Source organism: Procambarus clarkii, chromosome 2, assembly GCF_040958095.1.
Source record: "Procambarus clarkii isolate CNS0578487 chromosome 2, FALCON_Pclarkii_2.0, whole genome shotgun sequence".
Classification (NCBI taxonomy): domain Eukaryota; kingdom Metazoa; phylum Arthropoda; class Malacostraca; order Decapoda; family Cambaridae; genus Procambarus; species Procambarus clarkii.
This window is the reverse complement of record NC_091151.1, coordinates 12,956,709-12,973,489: the sequence shown is the minus strand read 5'-3', so window position 1 is coordinate 12,973,489 and position 16,781 is coordinate 12,956,709. Positions and strand designations below refer to the sequence as shown.

The following is a 16,781-nucleotide window of genomic DNA, read 5'->3' as shown; positions in this document are numbered from 1 at the left end:
GGAGGGAGATGGCGAAGCATCTCATAATGAATACCATCGGAGCCCGCCGCCGTAGAACCGCAGAGGGCCAGGGCAGAACGAAGTTCAGAGAGAGAGAAGGGATCATTATAGGGAAGCTGAAGATGAGTGCAGAAATCTAAAGGACGAGACTCAAGGACAGGTTTACGAAGAAGGAAAGATTGGGGAAGATGAAGACCAGAGCTAACAGAAGAAAAGTGGGAACCCAGTTCGGAAGCGACCTGCAACGGGTCCGCCACAAGAGTACCATGGAGGTGAAGGACCGGTGAAACATCGGGAACGAACTTACCCGCTATCTTGCGGATACGCTTCCAGATCTGGGCCAGAGGGGTTTCGGACGTAATTGTAGAGACATAAGATGCCCAACATTCACGTTTAGCCGTACGGATGGCCCTACGGGCCACCGCACTCGCTTTCCGAAAGAAAAGAAAAGAATCGGTCGTCTGCCTACGGCGGTGCTTCTTCCAGGCTGCACGCTTACAGCGGACAGCCCGAGCACAGTCCGCATTCCACCAGGGAACGCACTTCCGTGGACCCCGAGAGGAAGAGCGAGGAATAAAGCGGAGGGCAGCGTCGAAGACAGTGTCATGAAAAAGGAGGAGAGCGCGAGAGAGGGGCAGAAGGGAGAGGTCAGAGAGAGTAGCACTGAGGGAAAATAGGGTCCAGTCCGCCTTAGCAAACTGCCACCTAGGGAAAGAGAGGGAAGGGCGAAAAGAGAAAAAGGAAACAAGGATGGGGAAATGATCACTTCCATGGAGGTCATCAAGAACCTGCCACGTGAAATCTAAGTAAAGAGAAGAAGAGCAGAGAGAAAGATCAAGACAAGAAAGGGTGCGAGTTCGAGAGTCCAAATGAGTGGGCTCACCAGAATTCAGAAGAGACAGGGAAGAAGAGAGGAGAAACGGCTCAAGGAGGCGACCCCGGGTATTCGTCAGAACGTCACCCCAAAGAGAATGACGACAATTGAAGTCACCCAGCAGGAGCACAGGGTCCGGCAAGGAGTCTAGGAGGTGTTTCAAATCAGGAAGAGAGAGCGGGACACTCGGGGGGAGATAAATGGAACAAACTGTGTACCATTTCCCCACAAAGATACGAGCAGCAGAACAATGGAGAGGCGAAGGAAAAAGTAAAGGAACAAAGGGAACATCAGCCCAAATCAAGAGAGCAGAAGAATTAGAAGCCCCAGCAATGGCTGGGGGGGGGGGAGAGAAAGGAATAGCCACGAAAACGACCAGGACGAGCACCAAGCATTGGCTCCTGGAGACAGACACAAAGGGGCGAAAACCGCGAAACCAGAAGTTGGAGTTCGAGGAAATTGGCGTAATAACCTCGAACGTTCCATTGAAGAATGGACAACGACGAGAAGAGAAAGGACAAAAACAGAGAACAAGGAAGAAACAAAGGCGAAAGACCAACAGAGCACGTTAAAGAATATCAGGGTCGGGATCAGGGTCAGCAAAGTCAGGGTTAGGGGGCATGGGTAAACTGAGCAAAGACGGAGGGAAGGAAACGGGAGAACAGATCAGAGGTGGGCGGGCAGGGTCCGGAGGAGGAGGAGGAGGAGGAGGAGGAGACAACGGAGAGGAGTAGTCAAGGACAGCAGCAGGAAGAGGGGGAGTAGAAAGAGAGGAGCGCACCCCAGCAAGAGCAGCAACCGAAAGGGAAGCAGGGGCCAAAGAAACCTCCATAGCAGGAACAGGGGGCGCAAGCACTGAAACGGGAGGGGAAGGAGCAACAGAGCCAGGAGGAGGAGCTGAGGAAGAAAGCGAAGCCTTCTTACCCGCCGGGGAAGAGGAAGGAGAGGAGCCAGGCTTACGCTTCTGACTTAAAGAGACCGGTGTCCCAGCAACTACGTACCGGGCAACGGATTCCAGTGTCTCAACAGGAGAAGCCGAACGAGAGCACACACGACGGCCGTTAGGAGAGCGATGGACATCCGCCCGCACCGACAGGCGGCGGGGAGAGCCGATAGATGGAGGAAGAGGATGGGAAGGAGGATCGGAGGGGGACGAGGAAGAAGACACAGAAGACACGACAGACCGGGTAGAAGGAAGGGGAACCCCAGACAGAGGACCAGGAGGAGGATCCTTCGGGAGAGAACCCAAAGGGACAGAGGAGGGGGCAGTGGGCGCATCAGGGTCCAAGGCCCGGAAACGGTTGTGAGTCTGAGGAAGGCGGGAAGGACGAGGAGAGGAAGAGCGCAACACGCGAGCATAAGAGATATTAGCATAAGGCGGGAGCCGGCGAACCTGGCGCCTCGCCTCAGGAAAAGATAAACGCTCCCGGTGCTTCAAGTTGAGGACGGCTGCCTCAAGCTTGTAATGGACACACGCACGGGAGAAGGTAGGATGGGCCTCACCGCAGTTGAGGCAACGAGCCTGGGGAGAAGCGCACTCCGACTTAGTGACCTTCGCCACCACACAAAGGACAGAGAGAGACAGTCCCGGAGCAGCAGAGGTCACCATGCCCAAACCTCCAGCACTTGTTGCAGAGCCGAGGAGAAGGAATGTACTCCTGGACAGAGCACCTGGCACCAGCAAGAATGACAGAGGGTGGAAGGGTCCTACCATCAAAGGTAATCTTCACAACCCGGAGGGGTTGACGGCGACTACCAAGAGGGGGACGAGTAAACGTGTCCACCTGGAGAATAGAGTGGCCCTGGGCAGCGAGGATATGTCGAATATCGTCGTGGCAGTCGCGCAGGTCCCGAACACCGGTCGCAACATGGGGCGGGAGCAAAATAGTGCCAACGCTGGCATTCAACTGAACGTTCTTCGAGACCCGAACGGGGGTCTCGCCAAGGCAGGATAAGGCAGCCAAGCGGGAAGCAGCATCCTGAGAAGGAGCAGCAACGACACGTGTACCGAGACGAGTGGGGTTGAAAGTAATGGAGGCATCCACGGAATCAATGAGATGTCGATGGAGGGAGAAATCGTCAGGAGGCACAGAATCAAGAGGGAGGAGATCAAAATATTTGGCCCACGAAGCGGGACCAAACAAGGCTTGATAGGTAGCAGAACTGGAAGGAATCGAGCGAGGGCGGCTGTGACGAGGACGGCGGTGAGAACCCCCAGAGAGAGAGGGGTTAAAAGGCGCAGTAGTTACAACTAGAGAAGGAGCCGCGCCAGGATACGAGGTAGTCACCACTGGGGGCTTGGGGCTCGACCCAACCACAGAGGAGGGAGGGGAGCCAGAGGAAGGAGTCAGAGAGGCCAAAGGAGGAGCAAGGTCGGGGCCCAATGCAGCGGAGGCTACAGAGCCCGGTCTTCCAATACGGACCGACTCGGGGGCTTGGTCGCCCACCCCACGAGCCTGAGAAGGTAAACCAGAAGAAGCCGAAGCAGGGGTAATCATCTTGACGAAAGAAAGAATTCACTCACGAATGTGCCCCCACACCCACCATGGAGCCACAATTAGAGGCAGGACACCCAACAAGAAGCTATCGCCGATCTTGTCGGGGCCTCCTAGGGGTGCGTCGCGAGTATACGCCCCACAAACGCCACCTTAAGAAACCGACAGTCCGTCGAAATCGGGTTCAGTGACGAAGTGGGGATTGACAATAAAAGGTTCCCCTCGCTCTCGACGTCGGGTACTGCAGTTCTACGGGTGCATGAGTATGCCTCCTCAAGCACCCGGGCGTCAAAATAGAAGTAGTCCAAGGGAAGAACCAGAACGAGCAAAAGGTCAGTAGGAAACGGCAAGCAGATAGGAGAAGAGGGGGGAGAAAAACGAAACAGAAGGAAAAGGAAAAGATGCCCAGCAGAATTGGAGAGGACGGCAGCAGGAGCACAAGGCTAGAAAGGACAGAGGACTGTCCCAAGGAGCATCACACTCCGGCAGCCGCCCACTAAGCCCCCACACGGCGACAACGAGCTGAGCGGGGAGGGGGTCATGACTTCATAAACTGAAGACTTGGCATGGCTTGGATATATTATATGCTATGAAACGTATACTTGATCATGCATCCTATGACTGCCTGTTAGAACAGAGGTAAGAAAAAACTTTGACATCGGTGTCTCAAAATATATTCTTCATTTGTTGTAATAAGTTTATTGTCAATTAGTTCACTAACTTTTGTTTAAATGAGGCATCATAGATATGGCTTTGGGTGCAAACATTTCTTTAATGTTGCAGATCATATATTCAACTCTGGGAGCATTATGAGGAAAACATCATGAACACAATGTGAGCAGATCAACATTGCAGGTAGGAATCACAACTTTACATATAATTGAACTAACAAGCAGAAATAGATCATCCAGCAACTTTATCAATATTTTTGGACTCAAATAATATGTTGACTGCACTTGACTAGGTATGAGTCGCTTAAAAAGCAGGAAAGCTGAAAAAAAGTTTCGGAATACATGTCAGCAGTCCCTGTTGGGTTAAGACGACCGCCTGGCGTTTCGCGAGTGCTTTGTCCTGGGTTCGTATCCTGACCGAGGAGGATTTACTGTGCGTAAATCATTAAATGTAGCCTCTGTTTAACTCAACAGTAACATAGTTACTTAGTTGTTAAATGTTTTTTTGCGTGGTCGTATCCCAGGAAAAATGGGATTAAGGACCTGCCTTAAACGCTATATATATATATATATATATATATATATATATATAATATATATATATATATATATATATATATATATATATATATATATATATATATATATATATAATATATATATATATATATATATATATAATGTCGTACCTAGTAGCCAGAACTCACTTCTCAGCCTACTATGCAAGGCCCGATTTGCCTAATAAGCCAAGTTTTCCTGAATTAATATATTTTCTCTAATTTTTTTCTTATGAAATGATAAAGCTACCCAATTCATTATGTATGAGGTCAATTTTTTTTATTGGAGTTAAAATTAACGTAGATATATAACCGAACCTAACCAACCCTACCTAACCTAACCTATCTTCGTAGGTTAGGTTCGGTTAGGCAACCGAAAAAGTTAGGTTAGGTTAGGTTAGGTAGGTTAGGTAGTCGAAAAATAAAAAATTCATGAAAACTTGGCTTATTAGGCAAATCGGGCCTTGCATAGTAGGCTGAGAAGTGCGTTCTGGCTACTAGGTACGACATATATATATATATATATATAATATATATTTTATATATTTATACATTTATACATTTATACATATATATAACAACCTATAACCCAATATATAACAGCAACAACCCCCAGTGATCGTGCACGCCTCACAGCTGTGCAGGCTCCCCATGCAGGGGACTTCCTTGTGGCAGTCCCTATGTCTGCGACAGGCACACGTCTTGATCCGCAGGAGCTCCGTATTGCAGTCGCTCTCCGCCTTGCTGCCCCTATCCACACTGTTCACAGGTGTATTTGCGGCGAGGCAGATGCTGACGAATATGGATTGCATGGCCTGCACTGTGGAAAATCGGGTGGTTGGCTTACTAGACACGACGAAGTCAACGACATCATTAAAAGAAGCCTTGCCTCTGCTCAGTGTCCAGCGGAGAGAGAGCCCCGCAACCTACTGAACCGTGACTCTGTTAGCTTTGCCGGCCGACCAGACGGAATCACACTGCGTCCATGGAAGGGTGGCAGGCAGTTAGCATGGGACTATACTTGCGTATCCACCCTGGCAACGACATACATCACCCTCTCTGCCGGCACAGCAGGAGCCGCAGCGACACACAGAGAAAAACAAAAGTCAGTCAAGTACAGGCAATTAGATCAAAGGTACAACTTCGTTCCAATAGGGTCTGAGACCCTAGGCCCATGGGGAGAGAGTGCAAGAAGGTTTCTTAAGGATCTTGGTTCCAAGCTCATTGACACCACAAGAGACCCTAGAGCAGCAAGTTTTCTCTTTCAGCGCCTCAGTGTCGCAATCCAGAGGGGAAATGCCCGCTGCATCCTCGGTTCCTGCCCGGCGTCGGAGGAGTTCGAGGAAATCTACAGCCTCTAGGAAGCGAACTTTTTCTTGTGTCCTCTTAATGTTCATTTTTTGTATAAAATCAGATATGTAACTGTATAACCTTGCATAATAAAGTGTACATCATAATAAAAAAAAGGGGGTGGTAGGAGAAGTGAACACTCGTATTCAGAGTTAAATGGCAAGTTTTTCCCTGAGTGCTCTGCGTTCCCTTCTCTGAGGCTGTGGGTCCCTATAATTGCACCAGTGGTGGTACCCCCCTATATATATATATATATATATATATATATATATATATATATATATATATATATATATATATATATATATATAATATATATATATAATATATATATATATATATATATATATATATATATATAATATATATATATATATATATAATATATATAGACACAGAGCTCCTCGTGACGACAGGAGCTCTGGGTGGGTGTTTTTCCCTCAGGGCTTGTGCTGTATGGGCATCCCTGGTGGCAACTGTGTCGTCACTGGTGATGACTCTGATCGCCCCTATTGTGTTGCCTTCTTGTATTTTCTTGCTGACTGTTGCTCTGATTTTGGATGCCTCGGTTCTGCTGTTGATACCTTTCCTGCCGGGGGTGTTTTTGGCACAGGTGGGGAGGGGTGCCTGGTTGTCCTCTCTAGGAAAGCTATTTATAGCCATAATGACCGACGAAGGTAGTGATTTGTCTCTCCTTGCAGGGACAGCTAGGCATATGTTTCCAAACAGGAGAAGGTTGCGCCATGCTTGGATAGTTACGGGGAAGTCATTGACCTTTTTCAAGAGGCTTGATAGTTTGGCTGCTGCCTGGGGCCGGGCAGCTTTGGGGATGTGCTACAAGGTTCCAACCGATGTTGCTTTGATGGCGTTTAGTAGATTCTCAGTCGAAATGAAGCTGTTGGAGGTGTTTTCCCTGACTGCTGGAGTGGGGCCTTGATTGATACCCTCCTTGGGAGGGCGCCACATACCCGGACAATCGGTTCCGTTGTGAGCATGCTTGCGCACATCTCCGTTACGCTTGAGTCTCCACACTTTGTCGCACACTTGGCATGTGCCATACCTGTCGTCGATTGATGACTCCTCTTGGCTGAGAGAAGCCTGGCTGTCAGTCGTGACCTGCGACATCGGCGGGCGCTGGGCGGGCGCTGGGCGGGCACTGTGCAGGCGCTGGGCGGGCGCCGGGCGGAAGTAGCGTGAGGGGGTGGACACAGGGAGGTAGCGGTCGCGGTTGGGGGTGGGGCAGGGGGGAGAGGGTGACTCTTGGGTTGGGTGACGGTACACACTAGCGGGTATGGGGGGGGGGGTCAGACGGGTGACACTAACACGTTTGTGTAATTTCGTGATATATCACTGCACAATATAATCTGGTTCACTGTGGACTCGATGCACTTAAAACACGATATCTGTCCCGGGAGCCGAGGTATCTATTTTTCAGGGATATTTTCATAAACACTTACACACTGGTCACCCCCCTCGACTGGCCGCACAACAACACCCCCCCCCCCACCCCCCCCCCACCCCCCCCCCCCACCCCCACCACCATAACCGAGGGAGCCCCTCAGGGCGCCCTTGTTGGCCCTCACTGCAGTTCAAACGATTCCACACTGCCAATCCACTTGTTTGATTGTTTTTGGTTGCGATAGTTCACCCTGGACACTTCCCGCCACCCTCACACCTTCCCAGGCTGTTCACACTGCACACTGTTGAGTCTGGGCCCGGTGGGGTCAGGATGTCACAAGATAATAACACATGGCTGGCAGAGCCTCCTACGAAGCCTAAGCCGCTGGTTGAACACGTCGACGAGAGGAAGCCTAAGCCGCTGGCCGAACACATCGACGAGAGGAAGCCTAAGCCGCTGGTTGAACACGTCGACGAGAGGAAGCCTAAGCCGCTGGTTGAATACGTCGACAAGAGGAAGCCTAAGTCGCTGGTTGAACACGTCGACGAGAGGAAGCCTAAGCCGCTGGCCGAACACATCGACGAGAGGAAGCCTAAGCCGCTGGTTGAACACGTCGACGAGAGGAAGCCTAAGCCGCTGGTTGAACACGTCGACGAGAGGAAGCCTAAGCCGCTGGCTGAACACGTCGACGAGAGGAAGCCTAAGCCGCTGGCTGAACACGTCGACGAGAGGAAGCCTAAGCCGCTGGCCGAACACGTCGACGAGAGGAAGCCTAAGCCGCCGGCCGAACACATCGACGAGAGGAAGCCTAAGCCGCTGGCCGAACACGTCGACGAGAGGAAACATAACCCGCTGGCCGAACACGTCCATAATACCGCTACAACTGTCTCTTGCCGACTCCTTTTTCCCTGTTACAGCCCCACTCTTGTGCCAGGTAACTCCACTAGGGCTCACCATAGCCCATGCTACTTGGAACTTTTTGTTCCCAGTAACTGGTTCTAAAACAACAACCTCTTTCTGTACACAGTTGGCGGAGACTGGGACGTACACAAGGCATGTTCGTACAGGCAGCATAACCTCTCTAAACCCATGGTATGTCCACACACAAACTTTGTTTGGTAATGTCCTTATTGGGCGTCTCACGCTCTTATTGTATGCCTGATTGCTAGTGCCCTAGTGTATGCCTGATTGCTAGTGCCCTAGTGTATGCCTGATTGCTAGTGCCCTAGTGTATGCCTGATTGCTAGTGCCCTAGTGTATGCCTGATTGCTAGTGCCCTAGTGTATGCCTGATTGCTAGTGCCCTAGTGTATGCCTGATTGCTAGTGCCCTAGTGTATGCCTGATTGCTAGTGCCCTAGTGTATGCCTGATTGCTAGTGCCCTAGTGTATGCCTGATTGCTAGTGCCCTAGTGTATGCCTGATTGCTAGTGCCCTAGTGTATGCCTGATTGCTAGTGCCCTAGTGTATGCCTGCGTGTTAGTGTTTCAGTGTGTGTTTTCCACCCTTCTCCCTCTAACACCCTGAATTATTATGATAATGAATTGGTATAACTGAATAATCTGCGGCTAGTTCTCTAAAACACCATTCTCCCTGATATGTTATCTTCGATTTCTAAGTTCTCAGATATCTTCTTTATCGTTAACTAGAGGACAACATTTGTCCAGTGTTGACAGTGGACAATTACACTTGACGAGTCTAGATAAGACAGGAATGCCTGGTATTGAGACCATGTATTGTCTAAACAGAAGCAAAGAATTTATTTGTAATACAGTTTCCAGACAAGAGTTAGTACTGATTGTCTGCTTCTTTACTCTGTCCCCAAATCCTTATCCTGACCCCTTCCAAGTGCTATAAAGTCGTAATGGATTGACGCTTTCCCCTGATAAATAAAAATAATTATCTACTCTGCTCTACCCTACTCTACGCTGCTCTTCTTCTCTACTCTGCAGGCTCCCATAAATGTCTACACACTTCCTCAATGCCAGCTATGGTACCCAAAAGCTTTGCTATGATAACATTTGACAATCTTCTCTCCAGTGTGTGATATAGCAGCCCATCCTCCTGTTGTGGTTGTACCTATAGTATCGATGAGGACCGTACTATATATACCGACGTACAACGAAATTAGAAAGTAGAAATTTAAACTATTGAGATGGACAAACCTGAAAACTAGTGTTTACCTGTGTTGCTTTGACAAAGTAAACTAACCTAGCCTAACTTTCCTAGGTCTAATACACGATATCTGAGGCGTAATATAGTACATATGTGTGCTATACTTGGCACACACATTGTTTTTAATCTTTGTTTATTTTAAAAGAATTCCTTACTAGTCAGTATACTACTATCTAAAAGCTAAGTACTTACGAATTCGTGACTATAGACAACCGTCACAATAGGTACTGTCTAAATAGGAGGACGGGTTGGATATAATGGATGTGATGTAATGGACACGAAACTTGTTTCCTCAGGGGAAATGGAACACGAGGCCTTGCCCCTTCACCTTCACGGAGGTGAAGGTGAAGGAGGTCACCATTTACAACGCCACCTGCGCCCCCTCCGACAACTGGCGATGCCGCCCCAACATGCTGATGGTGAATGATCTCCCCGTCGCCACCTACTGCTACGAAGACCTGCCTGAGGACAGTCCTGGTGACAACCGCTTACATTCATGAGCGGAGTTGACTAGAAGAAAGAACTCATTCACAGTGAAATCACATTAACGTGTGTCTACGAGATGATCGTTGGAGCAACAGGGGCTTCGATTCCACCGCCCTGCTCCAATGGTTTTATCAAAGGACTTGTGTGTTGTCTCTCCTGCCTGACAGTGGAGGCTGTGTGTCACCCAAGGTACAGCTGTGGCAGGAGACAACAGCTGTACAGCTTTGGCTGGAGACAACAGCTGTACAACTATGGCTGGAGCCAACAACTGTACAGCTTTGGCTGGGGACAACAGCTGTACATCTGTGGCTGGAGACAACAGCTGTACAGCTGTGGCTGGAGACAACAGCTGTGGCTGGAGAAAACAGCTATACATCTGTGGCTGGAGCCAACAGCTGTACATCTGTGGCTGGAGACAACAGCTGTACATCTGTGGCTGGAGACAACAGCTGTACAGCTGTGGCTGGAGACAACAGCTGTACAGCTGTGGCTGGAGCCTACAGCTGTACAGCTGTACAGCTGTGGCTGGAGCCAACAGCTGTACAGCTGTGGCTGGAGCCAACAGCTGTACAGCTGTGGCTGGAGCCAACAGCTGTACAGCTGTGGCTGGAGCCAACAGCTGTACAGCTGTGGCTGGAGCCAACAGCTGTACAGCTGTGGCTGGAGCCAACAGCTGTACAGCTGTGGCTGGAGCCAACAGTTGTACAGCTGTGGCTGGAGACAACAGTTGTACAGCTGTGGCTGGAGACAACAGCTGTACAGCTGTGGCTGGAGACAACAGCTGTACAGCTGAAAAACACTTTGTACCTTATATTCATGAAATGAAAATGTGGCAAATCATATAGCATTAACTTAGAATAAGGAGCCTTATATAAGTTATATATAACATTTTATATAATTTTGTGTAGCCTATGATTTATAAGCAGGCACATGACATAAAAATATTGTTTTATAAACATATATTGACACTGAAACGTTGTTGTGAGTACTAAATTATTTCAACATATTTGGCTAATATGTATATATGTGATTATTAAAATCCTAATTCTCGACTTGTGTTTTAAAATACACACACACACACACACACACACACACACACACACACACACACACACACACACACACACACACACACACACACACACACACACACAGCATACACACCTCGTAACATACGCGAGGCTGGCTAACACCAGAACAGCCTTTAGGAACCTGTGTAAGGAATCATTCAGAACCCTGTATACCACATATGTAAGACCAATCCTGGAGTATGCCGCTTCAGCATGGAGCCCGTACCTTGTTAAGCACAAGACGATGCTGGAAAAAGTTCAGAGGCTTAGGGCCCGCCCAGTGGGGCCAGTCAGAGGCTTAGGGCCCGCCCAGTGGGCCAGTCAGAGGCTTAGGGCCCGCCCAGTGGGGCCAGCCAGAGGCATAGGGCCCGCCCAGTGGGCCAGTCAGAGGCTTAGGGACCGCCCAGTGGGCCAGTCAGAGGCTAAGGGCCCGCCCAGTGGGGCCAGCCAGAGGCATAGGGCCCGCGCAGGAATATCCCTGCAAAAAAAAAAAGAGTCACACAATAATAATACCACACGTATACATATATACAATTCAAATGAAGTGAAATACTCTATTCATATATGCTTGTATATATATAGGTGGGTTAATTAACAGATTATATCCTAATTTTAGTCAGGCTTGCATAGGATAAATAAGATTCGGTTAGTTGGTAAAGTTTTTTAAAGAGTTAAGACGGCGTTGAGCGGTGGAATTTTCCACAGGGTTCAGAGCCTATGCCAGTTATTTAAATACATATTTCATCGCTGAAACAACCTTGTATTTTCATCCCATTGGATTTAAAGGCTCAGAATAGCCTTTGCCCATTCTTACGGTTGATATACCCTGGTAAGTCCAGGAATATAACGGAGCAATTAGTAATTGTTTGTGTACGTAGCTGTAATTGTGTGACGTCACTACTGTTGACGTCACTGTATAAGTGACGTCACACCCCATGACGAATGACGCTTTACTTTTTGGGAACTTCTTAGACCCTACTGGTGACGTCATGAGCAGCGAGGAGCCGTGTCTCTATCAGCCGGAAGGAGGAAGAACTCTTTTAGTTTAGTTCATTTATTATGCACCCATACCCATCTTGTGGGCGGTAGTGGAAAGGGTTACAGAGGCACATAATGGGCTCAGGGACCGAACCCCACAATTCATTTAGCTAAGCAAGTTACAATCTTGATGAACTAGTTACAAAATTCAATATAAGTCGTCACATCAACAATGGGTTCGAGATTGACCACAAGTACAGGAAGAACTCTCAGAGCCAAAATGTTTCTGACTTTATCGAATTCTGTGAAATTTCAACGTCAGTTTTGCTGTCACGGGAAGTTGCTGTGTTCAGCTCTGCTCTTATCACAAATACTAACCCACAAAATAATAATAATAATAATAATAACATAAATTTTGTCAAATCTTTGTTTCATCTTAAACACAATTTTGTCCAACAGTGATTAAGTTAAGATAGATTCTTGCCAGTGCATCGACATTAAAGTTACGTTGGTATCTCTCCCTGAAGCGTAAGTAAGCTTCCTGAAGTGTAAGTAAGATCCTGAAGCGTAAGTAAGCTTCCTGAAGTGTTAGTTCCTGAAGTGTAAGCTTCACGAAGCATAAGTAAGCTTCCTGAAGTGTAAGTAAGCTTCCTGAAGAGTAAGTAAGCTTCCTGAAGAGTATGTAAGCTTCCTGAAGCATAAGTAAGCTTCCTGAAGCATAAGTAAGCTTCCTGAAGCATAAGTAAGCTTCCTGAAGCATAAGTAAGCTTCCTGAAGCATAAGTAAGCTTCCTGAAGCATAAGTAAGCTTCCTGAAGCGTAAGTAAGCTTCCTGAAGCGTAAGTAAGCTTCCTGAAGCGTAAGTAAGCTTCCTGAAGCGTAAGTAAGCTTCCTGAAGCGTAAGTAAGCTTCCTGAAGCGTAAGTAAGCTTCCTGAAGCATAAGTAAGCTTCCTGAAGAGTAAGTAAGCTTCCTGAAGAGTAAGTAAGCTTCCTGAAGAGTAAGTAAGCTTCCTGAAGCATAAGTAAGCTTCCTGAAGCATAAGTAAGCTTCCTGAAGCATAAGTAAGCTTCCTGAAGCATAAGTAAGCTTCCTGAAGCATAAGTAAGCTTCCTGAAGAGTAAGTAAGCTTCCTGAAGCATAAGTAAGCTTCCTGAAGAGTAAGTAAGCTTCCTGAAGAGTAAGTACGCTTCCTGAAGAGTAAGCAAGCTTCCTGAAGCACAAGCAAGCTTCAAGTTTGATGCTGGACAGCATAGTCAACCCCGCTACGGAGAACAGGTTTTATGTTGGATACACTTAAGAATAATTACACACTATACAGTTTACTGGGAATATATACCATATGGTCTTTGTGTTGGGGCCACTCGCAGTCCACAAGAGCTTACTGACCATCCAGCAAGTATAGTTTTGCCTTAAACTTAGTTCAGGAATGAAGTATACTCTGTGTATATACACCGAAAAGCGGGATACTCCGCTCTGGGTATATATCTAACAGTATATTACCATATGCACTTAATGACTTGTATAATATTTTCCAAAATGTTTTTCGAACATTTAATTATTAACGGCAAAGTTTGTACACTTATTATTATTAATGATTATATTAGTGTTATTACACGGAGTAATCACTGCAATATAACGTAACTGCATCAATGAGAAAATCCGTAGGAGCCGTGATAAGGGCTCGAACCTGTGTTCTCACACACACGCTCTAGCTAGCGACTAGACCACGGGATGGTAAAAAGGATTGCGACCTGAAGTTCTACTGAATACACGAGGATTTTCTGAGGCTTCTACTACTTTCCTTGACGCTTCTTAGAAGAGCGTCAGAGGTAGAACATCACTAGATGACAGAGCCAGGGTGCATGGGGAGGATTGTAGGATAATCCTGTTCCGGCTTCAGTAGAAGCCTCAGGAAATCCTCTTAGGTTCAGTTCAACTCCAGGTTGCAATCCTTTTGACCATGTCGTAGTCTAATTGTCTGGGGCGTGTGTGCGTGGGACTACCCATCACATAGGTTCGAATCCTTATCACGGCTGCTACGGATTTTTTCATTCATGCAGTCACGTTAGTGAGACTACTCTCTGTGTACTATTATTATTATTATTATTATTATTATTATTATTATTATTATTATTATTATTATTATTATTATTATTACACACTCTCCTCACACCAGCCTCGTGTCAACTACACTCACACACTGTCAATTTGTCATTTTATTGATACTATTATAGACCTAATAGTCAGAACAAAATTTATTATGAGTGAATTCAGTCATCATGATATGTGGTCGAAAACCCAATGATTTAACACCATCTAAGGTTGTATGGGTGTGAAACTGTGAACTTTGGGACCTTCACAATGGTGATCTTGGTGAGCTTAACTGGGCATGGAGGAAACGTTCAAGACTCATCTGGTGAGTCCATCAACGTGGTCACAACAATCTCATTGAGTGCAGAAATAGCTTCAGTTACTCTACCTGTGAGATGTATTTTATTGTCGCAATAAACGTACTTGATCTTGAACAGTCTCGTGTCTGGCCTGATATGAGATAATCTAAGAAATAATCTGGAACAATTTATAACGCATAACTTGTTCTCCGACACAGTTTTTGAAAATAGTAAAAATAATAACTCTGAAATATGATGAAATAGTAAAGACTAATAATGCTAGTCTACTTTGATATTTCTACATTAAGTAAAACCCAAAAATCGTCCTCTTCATCTTCAGTATTATAGACGGGCCTGGTTAAGAAGGAACTTCAACTTTCTGTCTACAGCAATCGTTACCAGGTCGTTCAGCACCTTGGGTGGTAGATCGCGAGAAGGGAAGGTCAAGGGAAAGCGCAAAGCCATTACGACTATATAGCACTTGAAAGTAATCAGGATATAAGGATTTGGGATGGGACCGGGGGTAGGGGGGGGGGGAGGAAGCGCTATGCCACCAAGACTATATAGCACTGGGAAGGGATCAGGATAGCACAGCCCCGCTCCTGTGTCAGGTAAGTCCACTACTGGCTCACCATAGCCCTTGCTATTTGGAACTTTTGTTCCGAGAAGCTGAATCTAAAACAACAACAACAATATTAGAATAAGGATTTGCGATAGGACAAGGGGAAGGAATGGTGCCCAACCACTTGGACGGTAGGGGATTGAACACCGGCCTGCATGAAGTGAGACCGTTGCATTTGAATGCAGTAATATTAAGGCATAAATGATATAGTTGCTAATTTCTTCACATAGATTTGAACCGGCGAGATGTCTACATTGAAGAACCTTGTCCAGAATGTGGCTGTATGTTTTTAATTACTCTAATCAATTTACTTCTGCTAATTGGTCTTCAGCCTTAGCTGTTGTTTCTTGTGAAGCCCGTAAGTACTTCATGACTTCATAAGTAAGTAAGTAATTATCAAAAGAAGGCACCAAACCGGGAAGGCTATGTAGCACCATCAAATACGCAAAATAATCAGAGGGCGCTAAATATCACCAAGGATGCCAATACGAGAACAAAAACGCATAAGGCGAACGATATCAAAAGTATCCGAGTCACCAAGAATTCTATCGAGGGACAGGTGACCGCAAGGGGCGGTCGGAAAGCAAGACACACGCTCGTCCTGGAAGTCAGGACATTCAAGGACATGCACGACCGTAAGAGGGACAATGCAACTAGGACAATAAGGAGCAGGGCGGCGCTCCATCAAGTGACCATGGGTAAAGCGAGTATGGCCAATACGCAACCTCGCCAGAGCTGTTTCCCACCGCCGGTTACGGTGGAAGGAGGACGGCCACGAGGAAACACAACATTTAAGAGTACGTAGCATGTTACCAGTAACAGACAACCAAGAAGCCTGCCAACGGGTAAGGACTGAGGAATGGATAACCGGGTAAAAGTCGGAATACGGAATGCCTTTACGAGAGATGGGACAAGAGCGGACAGCTTCCTTAGCGGCAGCATCCGCACGCTCATTTAAAGACACGCCAATATGGCTGGGAACCCAACAAAACTCAACCGACTTAAATTTACTGTGAACGAGAAACAGCCAATGCTGGATCTCGACAACTACTGGATGAACTGGATTAAAGCACCCGAGAGCCATGAGGGCACTACGAGAGTCAACAACAACCACAAAGGAAGACTGACAACGAGAAAGCAGGAGACGAAGAGCATAGAGAATAGCATAAAGTTCCGCTGTAAAGATGCTAGTCTCCGGAGGCAAGCGACACATATAAGTGCGATCAGGAAAAACAACAGAGTAGCCAACACCGTCCGCTGACTTAGACCCATCGGTGAAGACAGAAACGGAGCGGGAGTGAGAAGAAAAGTGCTCGAGGAAAAGGCGTTTTAGAACCGTAGGAGGGGTAAAAGCTTTAGTGATACGAGTCAAGGATGTACAAAACCGCGGAAGAGGGACCCTCCACGGGGGCAAAGAAGGAACAACACGAGGAGAAACATCAGAAATACGAACGGAAAGAGAATCCTGTAGGCGAGATAACCGGACAGAAAGAGGGAGGTGGTGCATACCACTAGGCTAGTCCCAGAACTAAGTGGAATGAGTTACGAGGAAAGGCTGCGGGAAATTCATCTCACAACACTGGAAGACAGATAAGAAAGGGGAGACATGATCACTACCTACAAAATTCTCAGGGAAATTGACAGTGTAGATAAGAATAAACTGTTTGACAAGGGTGGTACGTGAACAAGGGGACACAGGTGGGAACTGAGTACCC

General features: G+C 47.1%; 1 protein-coding gene across 10 annotated transcripts in view; it reads left to right on the top strand.

Annotated features, from left to right (window-relative positions):
• The window catches only part of LOC138364257 (uncharacterized), a 183,098-nt gene extending 172,041 nt beyond the window's left edge, over nt 1–11,057 (top strand). For 9 of the 10 annotated variants that reach the window (XR_011228369.1, XR_011228366.1, XR_011228367.1 and 6 more), the window contains 2 exons: nt 8,374–8,438; nt 9,816–11,057. Coding sequence is in view for 3 of the 10 variants with exons in the window: in XM_069323675.1 (XP_069179776.1) it covers nt 8,374–8,438; nt 9,816–10,019 (269 nt within the window). In the remaining 7 variants the exon portion in view is untranslated. Of the gene's footprint in view, nt 1–4,152; nt 4,225–8,373; nt 8,439–9,815 lie in introns of all 10 variants that reach the window. The other variant, XR_011228368.1, reaches the window with a different exon arrangement.
• Nucleotides 11,058–16,781: the final 5,724 nt, after the last annotated feature.